The sequence below is a fragment of the Nomascus leucogenys genome, chromosome 14 (assembly GCF_006542625.1).
Source record: "Nomascus leucogenys isolate Asia chromosome 14, Asia_NLE_v1, whole genome shotgun sequence".
Lineage (NCBI taxonomy): Eukaryota > Metazoa > Chordata > Mammalia > Primates > Hylobatidae > Nomascus > Nomascus leucogenys.
Window position 1 is genome coordinate 84,595,225 of NC_044394.1, and position 14,493 is coordinate 84,609,717.

General features: G+C 48.7%; 1 protein-coding gene across 1 annotated transcript in view; it reads left to right on the plus strand.

The window, feature by feature from the left end:
- CCDC57 (coiled-coil domain containing 57) overlaps positions 1 to 14,493 on the plus strand; it is a 102,628-nt gene that overhangs the window by 25,432 nt on the left and 62,703 nt on the right. Inside the window, exons 8-11 of the mRNA XM_030828501.1 lie at positions 349 to 480; positions 5,528 to 5,750; positions 6,537 to 6,695; positions 10,653 to 10,672. Of these exons, the coding sequence (XP_030684361.1) occupies positions 349 to 480; positions 5,528 to 5,750; positions 6,537 to 6,695; positions 10,653 to 10,672 (534 nt within the window). The remainder of the gene's footprint in view (positions 1 to 348; positions 481 to 5,527; positions 5,751 to 6,536; positions 6,696 to 10,652; positions 10,673 to 14,493) is intronic.

Genomic DNA, 14,493 nt, shown 5'->3' on the forward strand with positions numbered 1-14,493 from the left:
AAATGGTTCTTTAAATTTGAAAACACTAAACCTCACTGAGCAGTTTGCTGTGTAGCAACAAAAATTAGAGTAATAAAAATGCGCCCCGCCTCTCCACCCGCCTTGACTTTCTTGCATAAGCTGTTTCTGTAGCTGACCAGCCGCGTGGTTTGAGTAGCACTGCATGATCCCAACTGGCCTGCAAGGGCAGCCTGGGGTGTGCATGGGCAGGAAGGGTTTGGCGGCCTGGCCACAGTGGGGAGCCTGGTGCTCTGAGCATCTCCCACCTATGTGTGCCATTGGAGCCTCAGCAGGCATGGGAGCTGCCCCATCATCCACACAGGGACTGAGTCCCAGCATTTTTCCCAGGTTGCTGCCAAGCTGCAGGAGACAGAGCAGGCGCTACGGGAGCAGGAGGTGGTGCTGAAGGCTGTGACCCTGGAACGAGACCAGGCCATGCAGGCCCTGAGGATACATGGGCTCCCCGGACCAGGGGCACAGGTGAGAGTGCCCAGCCTGCTCTTTGAAACTTTGCTCAACAGCAGCAGTGGGAAAATAGGACCGGATCCTCAAATCCTACGAAGACTGGAGTTAAGTCTTTCAGTTGTGTTCTTTTTAAATGACCTGTTGCCCAAACAAAGGTGAGTCAGAAGCTTTAGAGAGTTAAGGTGAACTCAGGCTTCTTTGTATCTTTCATTTTCAAAAGTTTTAAAAGTCCCAAATCCACATATAACTATCAGACGTTCATGTGAGTTTGTTCTTATGGTATTGCCTCAGGACTGTCACAGCAGGTCATTTTATGCTAGGAATTTGTCATCACCGCTCCTGATTTTGTTGAGCAGTGACGTTAGTAGCCGATAGTTAAGTACTCATCCTATGCCAGGGTTTGCCCTTAGGCCTTGACGTCCCTCCACTCATTTCATCTTGGAGGTTGGCACCATGTCCACTGAGACATGGGCACACTGAGAAGCTTGCCTGAGCTGTCACAGCTCATCAGAGCAGAGCTGGGTCCACAGGCAGAGGGGAGCCAGGTGCAGGGCTGTAGGAGGCTGCAGGAGAGCACAGAGGGCCCAGCACGGGAGGACTGCCCTAGGCCTGCAGATGGCTTTTTTCTGTGGGGTGTTGTACACGCAGTAGAACGCGCAGGCCTGGAGTGCACAGGTCAGTGCAGCCGACATGTTAGTGTGCCCAAGCATCCCCACCCGAACAAGACCACCCAAGAGTCCCTGCCCCTGCTGGTCCCACCTCCCCGCAGGAAGCACCGCTGGTGCGCATTCTCTCCCATTCAATTTGCTTCTCTGCCTGAGGCTTGGCTGAAGGCAGCCGAGTGTACTTAGGACTCAGATCCTAACTGGTATCAAGAATGTTCCTAGCTCGTCCTTCATTCATGTAGTTTTTACTTTTTGAGACAGGTTCTCACTTCGTTGCCCAGGCTGAAGTACAATGGTGCAATCTCAGCTCACTGCAATCTCCTCCTACCCCCAGGCTCAAGCAATCCTCCTGTCTCAGCTGCTCGACAGCTGGGACCACAGGTGTGCATCACCATGCCTGGCTAATTTTTGGAGTTGTTTTTGTTTAGATAGAGTTTCGCTCTTGTCGCCCAGGCTGGAGTGCAATGGCACGATCTTGGCTCACCGCCCCCTGCTCCCCCAACTGCCCACCTCCTGGGTTCAAGTGATTCTCCTGCCTCAGCCTCCCAAGTAGCTGGGATTACAGGCATAGCCACCACACCTGGCCTAATTTTTTTTTTTTTTTTTTTTTTTTTTGAGACGGAGTTTTGCTCTTGTTGCCCAAGCTGGAGTGCAGTGGTGTGATCTCTGCTCACCACACCCTCCGCCTCCTGGGTTCAAGTGATTCTCCTGCCTCAGCCTCCTGAGTAGCTGGGATTACAGGCATGCACCACCATGCCTGGCTAATTTTTTGTATTTTTAGTAGAGACGGGGTTTCTGCATGTTAGGCTGATCTCGAACTCCTGACCCAGGTGATTCGCCTGCCTAGGCCTCCCAAAGTGCTCAGATTACAGGCGTGAGCCACCATGCCTGGCGAATTTTGTATTTTTAGTAGAGATGGGGTTTCTCCATGTTGGTCAGGCTGGTCTTGAACTCCCAACCTCAGGTGATCCGCCCACCTCGGCCTCCCAAAGTGCTGGGATTACAGGCATGAGCCACCATGCCTGGCCTGGTTGCTAATCTTAACTTTAGCCAAGACAAATGCCAATTCAGTTACTTACGTAGGGATAGGTCTCAGGCCGAAGACTGCTCTCTGCCATCCTAGAAGCAGGAAAAAAAAAACCTTCATCTTCCCTGTTGGAAGTGAGTGCAAACTCCATAAAGGAGTTACCTGCCTTCCATCATCATGAAGCAGGAGAAACTTGCCTTCCTTGTTGGAAGCAAGTAAAACTCCAAAAAAAGGGAGTTGTACTGTTGGGGTGATCAGACCCAACACCAGGTCGTGGGGGCTACGAAGTCCAGCAGAGTCAAAGGAATGAGACAAGAATACATAGGGTGGGTCCAGGGGGCCAACGCTAGTGTATGGAGGCTGCAAAGGCTCTGAGCTCTGGGAGCCCACACTGTTTATTGGTAATCAAGTAAAGAAGCAGGTAGTGAGGACGTGCGGCTGTGAGGGCATGAGGACGTAGGGGTAGAAAAGTAGCGGTGCATCAAGCGTAGCTGTGACGGTTTCGCATATGCTCTGCTACTTGACATAAGGGAGAACAGGTTCTTCTAATTCAAGATAAAATCAATTTATGATCTTGGGAGAGCAAGGAGCAAGGGGCCAGCAAGGCTGGACACAATTCCAGAGGCTACAAGGGGTTTTATGCCCTGAGCCCTGGGTTCTTTCCAAGCCACAAGGGGTTTTATGCCCTGGGCTTAGATTGTAGTGCGGCAGGGCAGTCTTCCACCCGTTGGCACAGAGCTTGGTGTTCCAAAGGTCATGAGGGGTTTTAGACCCTGGACCCAGGACATGTTCCAAGACTCTTTTACATTATGTCAGACAAGCAAGCCCTGCCTCAGCTCTTCTGCCAACATTGTACAGCAAAATAAACTTTAGATCTTGACCAAATTTGGGGAGATCCGGGATTCTCTGGAGGGGGTGCTCCCAGACCTTGGCAAATTGTCCTTTTGGTTTGAGCCATAAAGTTAGCTCATTCCAGTACCAAGTACCGATAGGAGTTTTGTCAAAGGTCAGAGGCATCTCTACTCAGAATCTCCCTGTGGTTACCAAAATGTAAACCCAGAAAATCTCAGACAGGTCTCAGTTAATTTAGATGGTTTATTTTGCCAAGGTTGAGGATGCGTACCCGTGACATAGCCTCAGGAGGTCCTGACGACATGTTCTGAGGTGGTCAGAGCACAGCTTGGTTTTATACATTGTAGGGAGACATGAGACATCAATCGACATATGTAAAATGAACAGTGATTCCTTCTGGAGAGGCGGGACAACTCGAAGTGGGGAGGAGGCTTCCAGGTCATAGGTAGGTAAGAGACAGATGGTTGCATTGAGTTTCTGATGAGCCTCTTGAGCCTCTCCAAAGGAGGCAGTGAGATATGCATTCATCTCAGTGAGCAAAGGGTGACTTTGAATAGAATGGGAGGCAGGTTTGCCCTGAGCAGTTCCCAGCTTGACTTTTCCCTTTAGCTTAGTGATATTTTCCTTTCACACTGCCGAGCCCTCTGAGCCTTGCTTGCCGCTGTGATGGGTATGCTCAGCCAGTGAGGCCATGCAGCCAGCACCCTCAGCGCATCCTAGGACAGAGCCTGGTAAGCCTCCGAGCACTCGGTATCCCAATCTGTAACTGGCCAGGTGGAGCACGGCCTTCAAGGGCCTGCCCCTCATGCGACTGTTGCTCCAGTAGAATTCTTTCTTCATTTTGGTTCTACCATAACTATTTTCCCATGTCATTACAATTCTTCACAAATAGAATCTAAGTGGCTGCATATTTTATCAAGTGGCCACACCATAACGCACCTAGCGATTTTCTTACCAGTGGTCCTTCATGTTGTTTGCCAGTGTGATCACGGCACTGCGGTGGGCAGTTTCCTGTCTCTGTTTCTAAACTGCCAGTTGAGGTTCACGTTCTGTTCGCATCATCTCCACCGCTAAGCACAGTGTGTGAAGCTCTCCTCCTGGGAGCCCAGGCCAGCTGGCCTTGCTGGTGAGCATGGAGGAGCCAGTGGGCCGGGGAGTCAGAGCGTCCCAGGAAGGGGTGCAGGTCTTGCTTCAGGTTTATATTCACGGAGTGCAGAGTAGGGAGCAGGCTCTGCGTCCCTCAGGGTGGCTCCACAGGAGAGGAAGCTGTGCCTTTTGCACACATCTTGGCTGGACTCAAGGTTGAGCTGGGCCAGACCCTGGGACTTTGTTTCCCTCTCCAGTATCTAGGGTCTGTGCTGGCGTCTGGAAGCAGGTGTTTCCTCTAATGTGTCTGGCGTTCTAGTTGTTCACAGCTGGAGGGAAAGACTCATAGCGGTGAGTCCCTCCTGGTCAGAGGCAGAAGTGCCCCTCACCTTTGGTTAGAGAACGACACTCCCTCACCCTAGGAACTGGGTGGGCGGGGCCTGTCTTTCCTCCTGCACCAGAGCCACCTCGCCTCGTTGTCCTCCCGCCTTGGTGGCTCCTTGCGGGGTCTATCATCCCTGTGCCTGCCCTTTGACCCTAGGGTAACAGGTCTCTTTTCTCTGGTTGCTTTTAGAGTTTCCATTTTGTCACTGATTTTTCAGCAGTTTGATTATGCAGTGCTCTTTGGTATGATTTTCTTTCTGTTTATCCTGCTTAGGGTTCACTGAGCTTCGTCATCTGTGATGTCGGCTTTCAGCACATTTGCTTCGTCATCTGTGATGTGTGGCTTTCAGCGCATTTGTAACATGTCTGGCCTTGTTGTAGACGCGCCTCCTGCCTTCGCGTTCGTCTGGGCTCCTGGTTCCTTGTGCACCTTGTTCCTGGTCTCCAGAGCTCTGCTTGTTTTTTCTTCTTTGGCCGCTTTCCTTCTGAGCTTCAGTTTGGGTATTTTCTGTTGCCAGGTGTTTATATTCACTACCTTTTCTTCTGCACGCTCTGAACCTGCTCTTCATCCTATTCAGTGGATGTTTGATTGTACTAAAGTATACATAACGCAAAACTGGCTGCTTTAACTATTTTTTGGTGCACACAGTTCAGCAGCATGAAGCGCATTCACACGGAGGTGCAGCCATCACACCACCCTCTCCAGAACGTTCTCATCTTCCCAAACTGAAGCTCTGTCCCTAAGAAACACTGGCTCCCCCTCCCCACCCACAGCCCCAGCACCCCCATTCCACTTTCTGCCTCTGTGGATTTGACACTGTAGGGATCTCAACAGTATGGAAGGCTTCAGGAATTTGAGTGTCGTATTTGCACTTCTGTCAGGTCAGAAAGGAGGGGCATCACAGCCTGGGGATGGGGAGGGACCACAGCCCAAGCCGAAGCGGGGGACTGGCCCGAGAGGGGCGCAGGGAGGGCAGAGGCGCAGCCTGTCAGGACGAGCTGGGGAACCATTCATCTTTTTGTAGCCATTTTTCCTTGTGTTTGACAGATGCTCCTCAGGCAGCATGAAGAAGAAATAAGTAAAGACTTTCCATCCAGTGAGATCCAGCGGCTCCGAGAGCAGAACATGAGCTTGCGAAACGCGATTGCCCAGATGAGGAAAGAAATGGAGGCTCTAAGCCATCAGATTCCTCCTCCTGTCCAGACAGCAGCAGAGAGCACAGATGCAAACCAGCCTGACCCAGAGGCTGGGGGTGATGCCGCCACTCCTGGTGGGTGAGGGGGAGAAAGGGACAGAGCGGGAGGGGAAGCGGGAGAGGGAGGGAGGAGGACAGACGGGAGCATGGGTCTCGACTGGCTTCAAAGAGGCTTCATTTCAGAGTCCTGTAAGTTAACATCCCCTGTAATAAACTCAAAGTATGGAAACTGCTTTTTCTCCAAGAGAAGGGATCTTAAGTTTTATACCAAAAAGCTTTTATATTTGTAAAGTGGAAGGAAAAAATGAGGGTACCTGCTTGACACACTTAAAAACCTGTTTTAGACCTGGACCAGGGCTGGCTTGCTGTCGTGCTGTCCCAGAGTGGGTTGGTAGCAGGGGCTGAGGGACCGCAGGCCTTTCCTCCAGAGGAGCGTCTGTGGCAGAGCTGATGAGGGTCTCCCGACCCCCGGGGACCCCACGAGTGGCTGTGGGTGGGCAGATGCCCGGATGGATGCAGAGCTTCCGTTCTTGAGATGGGACTTGGCCCCTCTGCACAGAGGCACGTGGGCTGGCAGCAGGTGGAGCATTTGCTCCTGATCGCTGAGCCCTTCCTGGAGAGCATGGAGACTGTGCTGGTCTCTGGCTGGCACACTCTGACCAGTGAGGAGAGGGAAGGTCTTTCAGTCTGACACACACAGAGAGTGTGGAAACTACTGTGAAGCTGTAGTGTGAGGAGGACAGGGACAGTGAAGCTGGCGGGCATGAGCTGGCATCGGCTCCCTGAGCTGGTGCTCACAGGAGGGAAGTGCAAAAGGATGCTGTGTATGCGTTATATTCACTGGGTTTTTTTTTTTGGCAGATTATGTTCTGGCCCTTGAAGCAGAAATAAGAACTCTAAAGCATAAGTTTAAAACTCTGGAAAAGCATCTAGAAGATACGTTGGATCCTTTAAAGATGTCCTCACCTCATGCTGAGTCTCAGCCCAGCGTCCGCACCTCGACAGAGACGACTGGTGAGTACGCGTCTCACTGGGCTACTTGCTGTCCCTTTATAAACTGAAATCTGACCCCTGCAGAAAGTCCGCTCATAGCAAATATACAGCTTGAGGCTATTGCAGACGTTGGGGCGGCGTCATCCGGCCCAGCAGCCCCCTGTGCTCCCTCCAGAGCCCACGTGCCCTGACTCCTCACTGCAGTTAGCGTTCCCTATTTTGGTGTGAATGGAATTCTGTGGCACCTGTGCTTCTGTCTGGCGTCTTCAGACCTTCACTGTGTTTCACTTGATAATGCCAGATTCTTCTCCAAAGCATCCATCCACAGTGTGCGAGGTAGCCGTGGTGCTGCATGCGCGCCAACACTTACGTGGTCAGTGGCTCCTTCTGTTCCCTCTAGTGGACACATAGCACATCCTATTTTGGTTTAATTTGCAAATTCGTGAGATTCGTGGGATTGAACATCTCTTCCTGTGTGCACTGGTGTATGATTGGCTAGGGCTGCCATAACTCAACACCACAGCCTGGGTGGCTTACACAACGGGTTTTTATTTTCTCACTTCTGGAGTCTGGATGTCAGAGATCAGGCTGCCGGCAGGGTGGGTTCCTCCTGAGGCCTCTCTGTGGCTTGCAGACAGCGCCCTCTCCCCTGCGTGCTCACGTGGCTCCTCCCCCCGTGCGGACTCACGTGGCTCCTCCCCCCTGCGTGCTCATGTGGACTCTCCCTCTGCGTGCTCACGTGGCCTCTCCCCTGCGTGCTCACTTGGCCTCTCCCCTGCGTGCTCACGTGGCTCCTCCCCCGTGTGCTCACGTGGCTCCTCCCCCTCTGCGTGCTCACTCCTGGTGTCTCTTCCTCTTCTTTTTTTTTTTTTTTTTTTTTTTTTTTTTGGGACGGAGTCTTGCTCTGTTGCCCAGGGTGGAGTGCAATGGCATGATTTCGGCTCACTGCAGCCTCCGCCTACCAAGTTCAAGCGATTCTCCTGCCTCAGCCTCCTGAGTAGCTGGGATTACAGGTGCACGCCACCACGCCCGGCTAATTTTTGTATTTTTAGTAGAGATGAGGTTTCGCCATGTTGGTCAGGCTGCTCTCGAACTCCCGACCTCGTGATCTGCCTACCTCAGCCTCCCAAAGTGCTGGGATGACAGGCGTCAGCCACCGTGCCTGACTCTTCCTCTTCTTATAAGGACAACAGTCCAGGGCCCCAGCCTTAGGACCTCATGCAACTTTAACTGCCTCCTCGAAGGCCCTGTCTCCAAATACAATCATGTTCGGGGTTAGAGCTTCAACCTGTAAATTTGGGGGCAGAGTTCGGTCATAGAATTGGCCTTTTGAAGCTCCAGGCCATGTCTTTTGCCCATTGTTTATTGGATCATCTGCGCTTTGTCATAGATTTTTTTAGGGTATTTTATGCTGAATATGAGCCTAGCGTTGGTTATATGTGTGCGAATATCTTCTCCCAGTCTATGGCTTGCCTTTTATTCCTTCGCTGGTGTCTTTGGTGAGTGGAAGGTCTTAATTTCAAGACAAACTCATAGGCTAATCTATTCCATTGTGGTTAGTCCAACATCAAAAGGTTCATTCTAGCATTCTAGCTTTCTTTTTCATTATTCTAACTTCCTTTTCCAACAATGAGAAACCTGGCTCGCCCATTATCACTAACACAGTTACTTTGATCGAGTCCTCTTGGTGTAACCAATCCCCCATTGCTGCTGTGGCCCCTTCCTCTATTTGGAGGCCCCTCTCCTGCCTGGATGCCTCCCCAGCATCACCGAGCTTGACAGCCCAGCCTGGCTGCCTTCCACACAGATGCCCTCACCCTGCTGGAGCCACAGCCCCCCTTAGTGTAGGGGAGGCAGTCCCCACCTGCAGGCCTAAGGCAGGAAAAGAAAGGGAGGGGCCAGACAGGACACTCCACTGGCACAGATTGTCTCAAATAAGGGTGGTTTTGGACGGGCGCAGTGGCTCACACCTGTAATCCCAGCACTTTGGGAGGCCGAGGTGGGTGGATCACCTGAGGTCAGGAGTTCGAGACCAGCCTGGCCAACATGGTGAAACCCCATCTCTATTAAAAATACAAAAAAATTAGCTGGGCATGGTGGCAGGTACCTGTAATCCCAGCTACTTGGGAAGCTGAGGCAGGAGAATCACTTGAACCTAGGAGGCGGAGGTTGCAGTAAGCCAAGATTGCACCACTACACTCCAGCCTAGGTAACAGAGCGAGACTCCGTCTCAAAAAAAAAAATAAATAGGCCGGGCGCGGTGGCTCACGCTTGTAATCCCAGCACTTTGGGAGGCCAAGGCGGGCAAATCACGAGGTCAGGAGATCGAGACCACAATGAAACCCCGTCTCTACTAAAAATACAAAAAATTAGCCGGGTGTGGTGGCAGGTGCCTGTAGTGCCAGCTACTCGGAGAGGCTGAGGCAGGAGAATGGCGTGAACCCAGGAGGCGGAGCTTGCAGTGAGCCGAGCTTGTGCCACTGCACTCCAGCCTGGGCGACAGAGCGAGACTCCGTCTCAAAAAAAAATAAAATAAATAAAAATAAATAAAATAAAATAAGGGAGGTTTTATTTTTCTTTTCCAATGCTGATATTGTTTACTTCTTCTTGCATTATCGCCCCTAGCTAAACTCTCCAGTATGATGTTGATAATAGCTGTCTTTCTCCCTAATCCCAGAGGAAGAACTTTCAGCATTTCACTTTTTTAGGTTTAGTTTTTGTTGAAGGTTTTTTGTGGTGGGGGTAGTGGAGGGAGGTTAAGGAAGTTTCTTTCTATTCGTTTTAATATAGATCTTTATTTTTTAAATCATGATTCTTTGTTTTTGTTTCATATATTTTGTATCTTTGTTGTTAGATGTGTATACATTTAGTGTTTTTTTTTTTTAGGATAATTGACCCTTATATTGTTATGTAATCTTCCTCTTTGTCCTGGCAACGTTCTTTGTTCTGAGGTCTACCTTGTCTGATATTAATTAATCCACTTGAGCTTTTTGATTAGCATTTGCGTGGTATAACTTTTTCATCCCTTTTTCTTTTTACCTACCTCTCTCTTTTATATTTGAAATGAATTTCATTTTTTTTGAGACAGAGTCTCTGTTGCCCAGGCTGGAGTGCAGTGGCACAATCTCGGCTCACTGCAACCTCTGCCTCCTGGGTTCAAGTGATTCTCATGCCTCAGCCTCCGAAGTAGCTAGGGTTACAGGCATATGCCACCATGCCCAGCTGGTGGCGTTTGTATTGTTAGTAGAGACAGGGTTTCACCATGTTGGCCAGGCTGGTCTCGAACTCCTGGCCTCAAGTGATCCACTTGCCTTGGCCTCCCAAAGTGCTGTAATTACAGGCGTGAGCCACTGTGCCCGGCCTAAAGACAAAAACTGTTGAAAGCACACAGAGAGAGCGATGCATAGCCTACAGGGGACAGTGACTGGAGCGGTGGTGGGTTCTCAGCAGCAGCTGTCATCAGATGTCTCCTCAGAAGGAAGTGGCATAATATTTTTCAAGTACTGAAAGCACAAAACTGTCAACCCATAATTATACATTCAGTAAAAATATTCTTCAGGAGTGAGAGTGAATAAAGACATTCTCAGATGACGGAAAAGTTTGTCACCAGCAGACTGGATCTAAAAGAATTGATAAAGGAGGTACTTTAGACACAACGGAAGGAAGGAAACTAGGAACGTCAGGAGTGAAGGAAAACTAATGGCAAGGATGAATATGATGGACATTCTTTCACACTTAACTTTTAAAATTACGTTGACAGGCCGGGCGCCATGGCTCATGCCTGTCATCCCAGCACTTTGGGAGGCCAAGGCAGGTGGATCACCTGAGGTCAGTAGTTGAAGGCCAGCCTGGCCAACATGGCGAAACCCCGTTATCTACTAAAAATACAAAAATTAGCTGGGCACGGTGGCACACGCCTGTAATCCCAGCACTTTGGGAGGCCGAGGTGGGTGGATCACTTGAGGTCAGGAGGTCGAGACTAGCCTGACCAACATGGTGAAACCCCGTCTCTACTAAAAATGCAAAAATTAGTCGGGTGTGGTGGCGGGTGCCTGCAATCCCAGCACTTTGGGAAGCTGAGGCGAGTGGATCACTTGAGGCCAGGAGTTCAAGACCAGCCTGGCCAAAGTGGAGAAACCCCATTTCTACTAAAAATACAAAAATTAGCTGGGCATGGTGGCAGGCACCTGTGATCCCAGCTATTTGGGAGGCTGAGGCAGGAGAGTCGCTTGAACCCGGGAGGTAGAGGTTGCAGTGAGCCGAAATCGCGCCACTGCACTCCAGCCTGGGCAACAAGAGCAAAAATCCATCTAAAAAAAAGAGTTTTTGTCTTTAGTTTTCAGAAATTTCATTATGTTGTATCTGGGCATAGATTTCTTTGGTTTATTCTTTTTGATATTGATCTGAAAGTTTATGTCTTTCACCAAATTTCAGAAGTTTTCATTCATTATTTTTCAAGTAATTTTTTCGGCTCCACACTCTTTACTTTGGGACTCTGAGGACACAAACGTTTGGTCTTCTGTTATTGTCCTACTGGTCCCTGAGGCTCTGTTTTGTTTTTTTCAATTTGTTTTCTCTCTTGTTCAAATTGGATAGTTTCTTTTCCTCTGTTCTTCAAGTTTATCAGTTCTTTCTTTTGTCATTTCCATTTTGCTGTGGAGCCCATTCAGTGGGATTTTTGTTTCTGTTTCTAAAATTTCCATTTTGGTTTTCTTTTTCCTTTTTTTTTGTTGTTGTTGTTTTGGTTGTTGTTTTTGAGACAGGGCCTTGCTCTGTTGTCCAGGCTGGAGTGTGGTGGTATGGTCATAGCTCACTGCAGCCTTGACCCCCTGGGCTCAAGGGACTCTCCCACCTTAGCTTGCCCAGTAACTGGGACTACAGGCTACAGGTGTGTACCACCACACCCAGCTAATTTATTTTTATATTTGTAGAGATGGAGTATCACTGTGTTGCCCAGGCTGGTCTTGAACTCCTGGCCTCAACTGATCCTCCTGCCTCAGCCTCCCAGAGTGTTTGGATTACAGGCATGAGCCATCACACTTGGCCTTAGTTTTCTTTATATCTTACTTTACTGGAACTTTCATTTTGCCATATGTTTTTAGAGTGTATTAAATTGCTTTCCGGAGTTTTTTGTTTGTGTATTTGTTTGCCTTTTTAGAGACAGAGTCTTGCTCTGTCACCCAGGCTGGAGTGCAATGGCATTATCATGGCTCACTGCAGCCTGGACCTCCTGGGCTCAAGTGACCCTCCTGCCTCAGACTCCTGCAGAGCTGGGGTCATAGATACATACCACCTCCATGCCTAGCTAATTTTTTTTTTTTGTAGAGATGGGGTTTCACTATGTTGTCCAGGCTGATCTTAAACTCTTGGCTTCAAGCAATTCTCTCACGTCTACCCTCCCCAGTAACTTGCTGGAGTATTGTTATGACGGCTGCTTTAAAATCTTCATCCAATAATTCCAATGTCTGTGTCATCTTGGTGTTGTCTATTTCATTCACATTGAGATTTTCTTGGTTGTTAATATGACGGGTAATTTTTTTTTTAAATCAGAGATGGAGTCTCACTATATTGCCAAGGCTGTTCTCAAACTCCTTGGCTCAAGTGATCCTCCTGCCTTGGCCTCCCAAAGTACTGGAGTTACAGGCAGCCTCCTGTAATTTTTTACTGTGGACATTTTGAAGTGTCACATTATGAAATTCTGGTTCTTACTAAATCTATGTTAATTCTGTCTTTTATTTTGTCAGGTAGTCAGCCTTTCTGGGATCACACTGCGCATCCTGGCCCACTCTGGTGGGCTGAGGTTTGAATGTCCATTACTTTCCAGAGCCTTGATGATGCTATTTTACTCTGCCCACACATGAGCTACCAAGTGGCCAATTAAATCCTGGGCAGTGTCCCCCGCCAGGCCCGGTTGCTGTGCTCGTTCTGTTGATACTGGCTGGTTTTACATGGCTGCTCCTCGGGGGTCTTCATGCAGACCTCCTTCCTCCTGTGACCCTCCCCACATGCTCTCCCAGAAGCCGAGCTGGCCTTTGTCTACAGCAGGCTGCAGGACCGTGGGCTGGCAGGAGGGCAGGTGTGGTCCCAAGGGCTCCGCTGCACGTCCCCATCTTCTTGCTCCATGGGTCCCAGGAGCAGCTTCTCTTCAGCCTTTTTTTTTTTTTTTTTTTTTTTTTGGTCTGAGCTCTGGGTTGTGGCCGCCTAGCACCAGGCCAGTGTGTGCAGGAAGGAGACGAGGGACTCCCTGCCAGCCACCCCGGGATCTGAAGCCCCTAGACGCTCAGCCTTCGTTTCTCACCGTTCAGAATTTCCCCTAGTGGGGCTTTTTGTGTTCTGGCTGGGCCGTTAGCTGAGATTAGCGGGGGAAATGCGGGTGGACTGCAGGGGCTCCATTGGGTTAAACCACCCTTGCACTTCCAGGGTGAATTCAACATGTAAGATAGATTCTTCTTTTTATAATTTGACAGATTTGGTTTGCTGATATTTCTTTTGTTTTTTCTTTAAATGAGACACAGTCTTGCTCTTTGACCAGGCTGTTCTTGAGCTCTTGGGCTCAAGCCATCTTCTTGCCTTGGCCTCCTGTGTAGCTGGGATTACAGGTGTGAGCCACCACGCCCAGCTTGGTTTGCCAGTGTTTTTTATTGAGAATTATCACATTTATGTTCATGAGTAAGACTGGCCCATAATTTTCAATTCTCATAATGTTCATGTGAGGTTTTGGAATCAGAGTTACTCTGGCTTCATAAATATGTTGGAAAGTATTCTCTATTTTTCCGTTTTCTAAAAAAGTTTGTATCAGACTTATATTAATTTTTCTTAAATAATTGGTAGAATTCAACTTTGAAACCAGCTGGGCCTGGAGTTTTCCTTGTGGAAAGGTTTAAAATTGTGAATTCAGTTTTTTTCATAGTTATAGGACATTTGGATTTTCTTTTTTGTACATTTTTGATGTTATATTTTACTAAGAAATTGTCCATTTCATCTAAATTTTCAAATTTTTGACATAAAGTTGCTTATAGTATCCTATGAGTTTTTAAATGTCTGAGGGATCTGAAGTGATGACTCCTTTTTGCCATTAATTATATTAGTCATTTGCTTCTATTTTTTCCTTGCTTAGTATTATTGGGTGTTAATTTTAGCCTTCTCAAAGAATCAACTGTTTATTTTGTTGATTCTCTATTATACATTTATTTTCTGTTTCCTCAATATCTAATACTAACGTTATCTTTTCTTCCTCCTACTTTATTTGGTGTTTTTTTTTTTTTTTGAGACACAGTCTGACTCTGTCGCCCAGGCTGGAGTGTAGTGGCACAGTCTTGGCTTACTGCCACCTCCGCCTCCCAAGTTCAATCAATTCTCGTGCCTCAGCCTCCTGAGTAGTTGGGATCACAGGGGCGCACCACCACGCCTGGCTAATTTTTGTATTTTTTTTTTTAGCAGAGACAGGGTTTTGCCACATTGGCCAGGTTGGTCTCCCACTCCTGACCTCAGGCAATCTGCCCACCTCAGCCTCGCAAAGTGCTTAGATTACAGGCGTGAGCCACCATGCCTGGCCCTGTTTGGCTTTAATTTGGTCATTCTTTTTAAATTTATTTTTCTGCATGTGTGTGTGACAAGGTGTCGCTCTGTTGTCCAGGCTGGAGTGCAGTGGCTCAATCATAGCTCACTGTAACCTTGAATTCCTGGGATCGAGGGATCCTCCTGCCTCAGCCTCCCAGCATGATGAGATGACAGGCATGGGCCACTGCACCTGGCCCTCTGATTTCTTAAGATGAATGTTTAGCTCATTGGTTTTTGGCCTTTCTTCTTTTTAAAATATTTATCT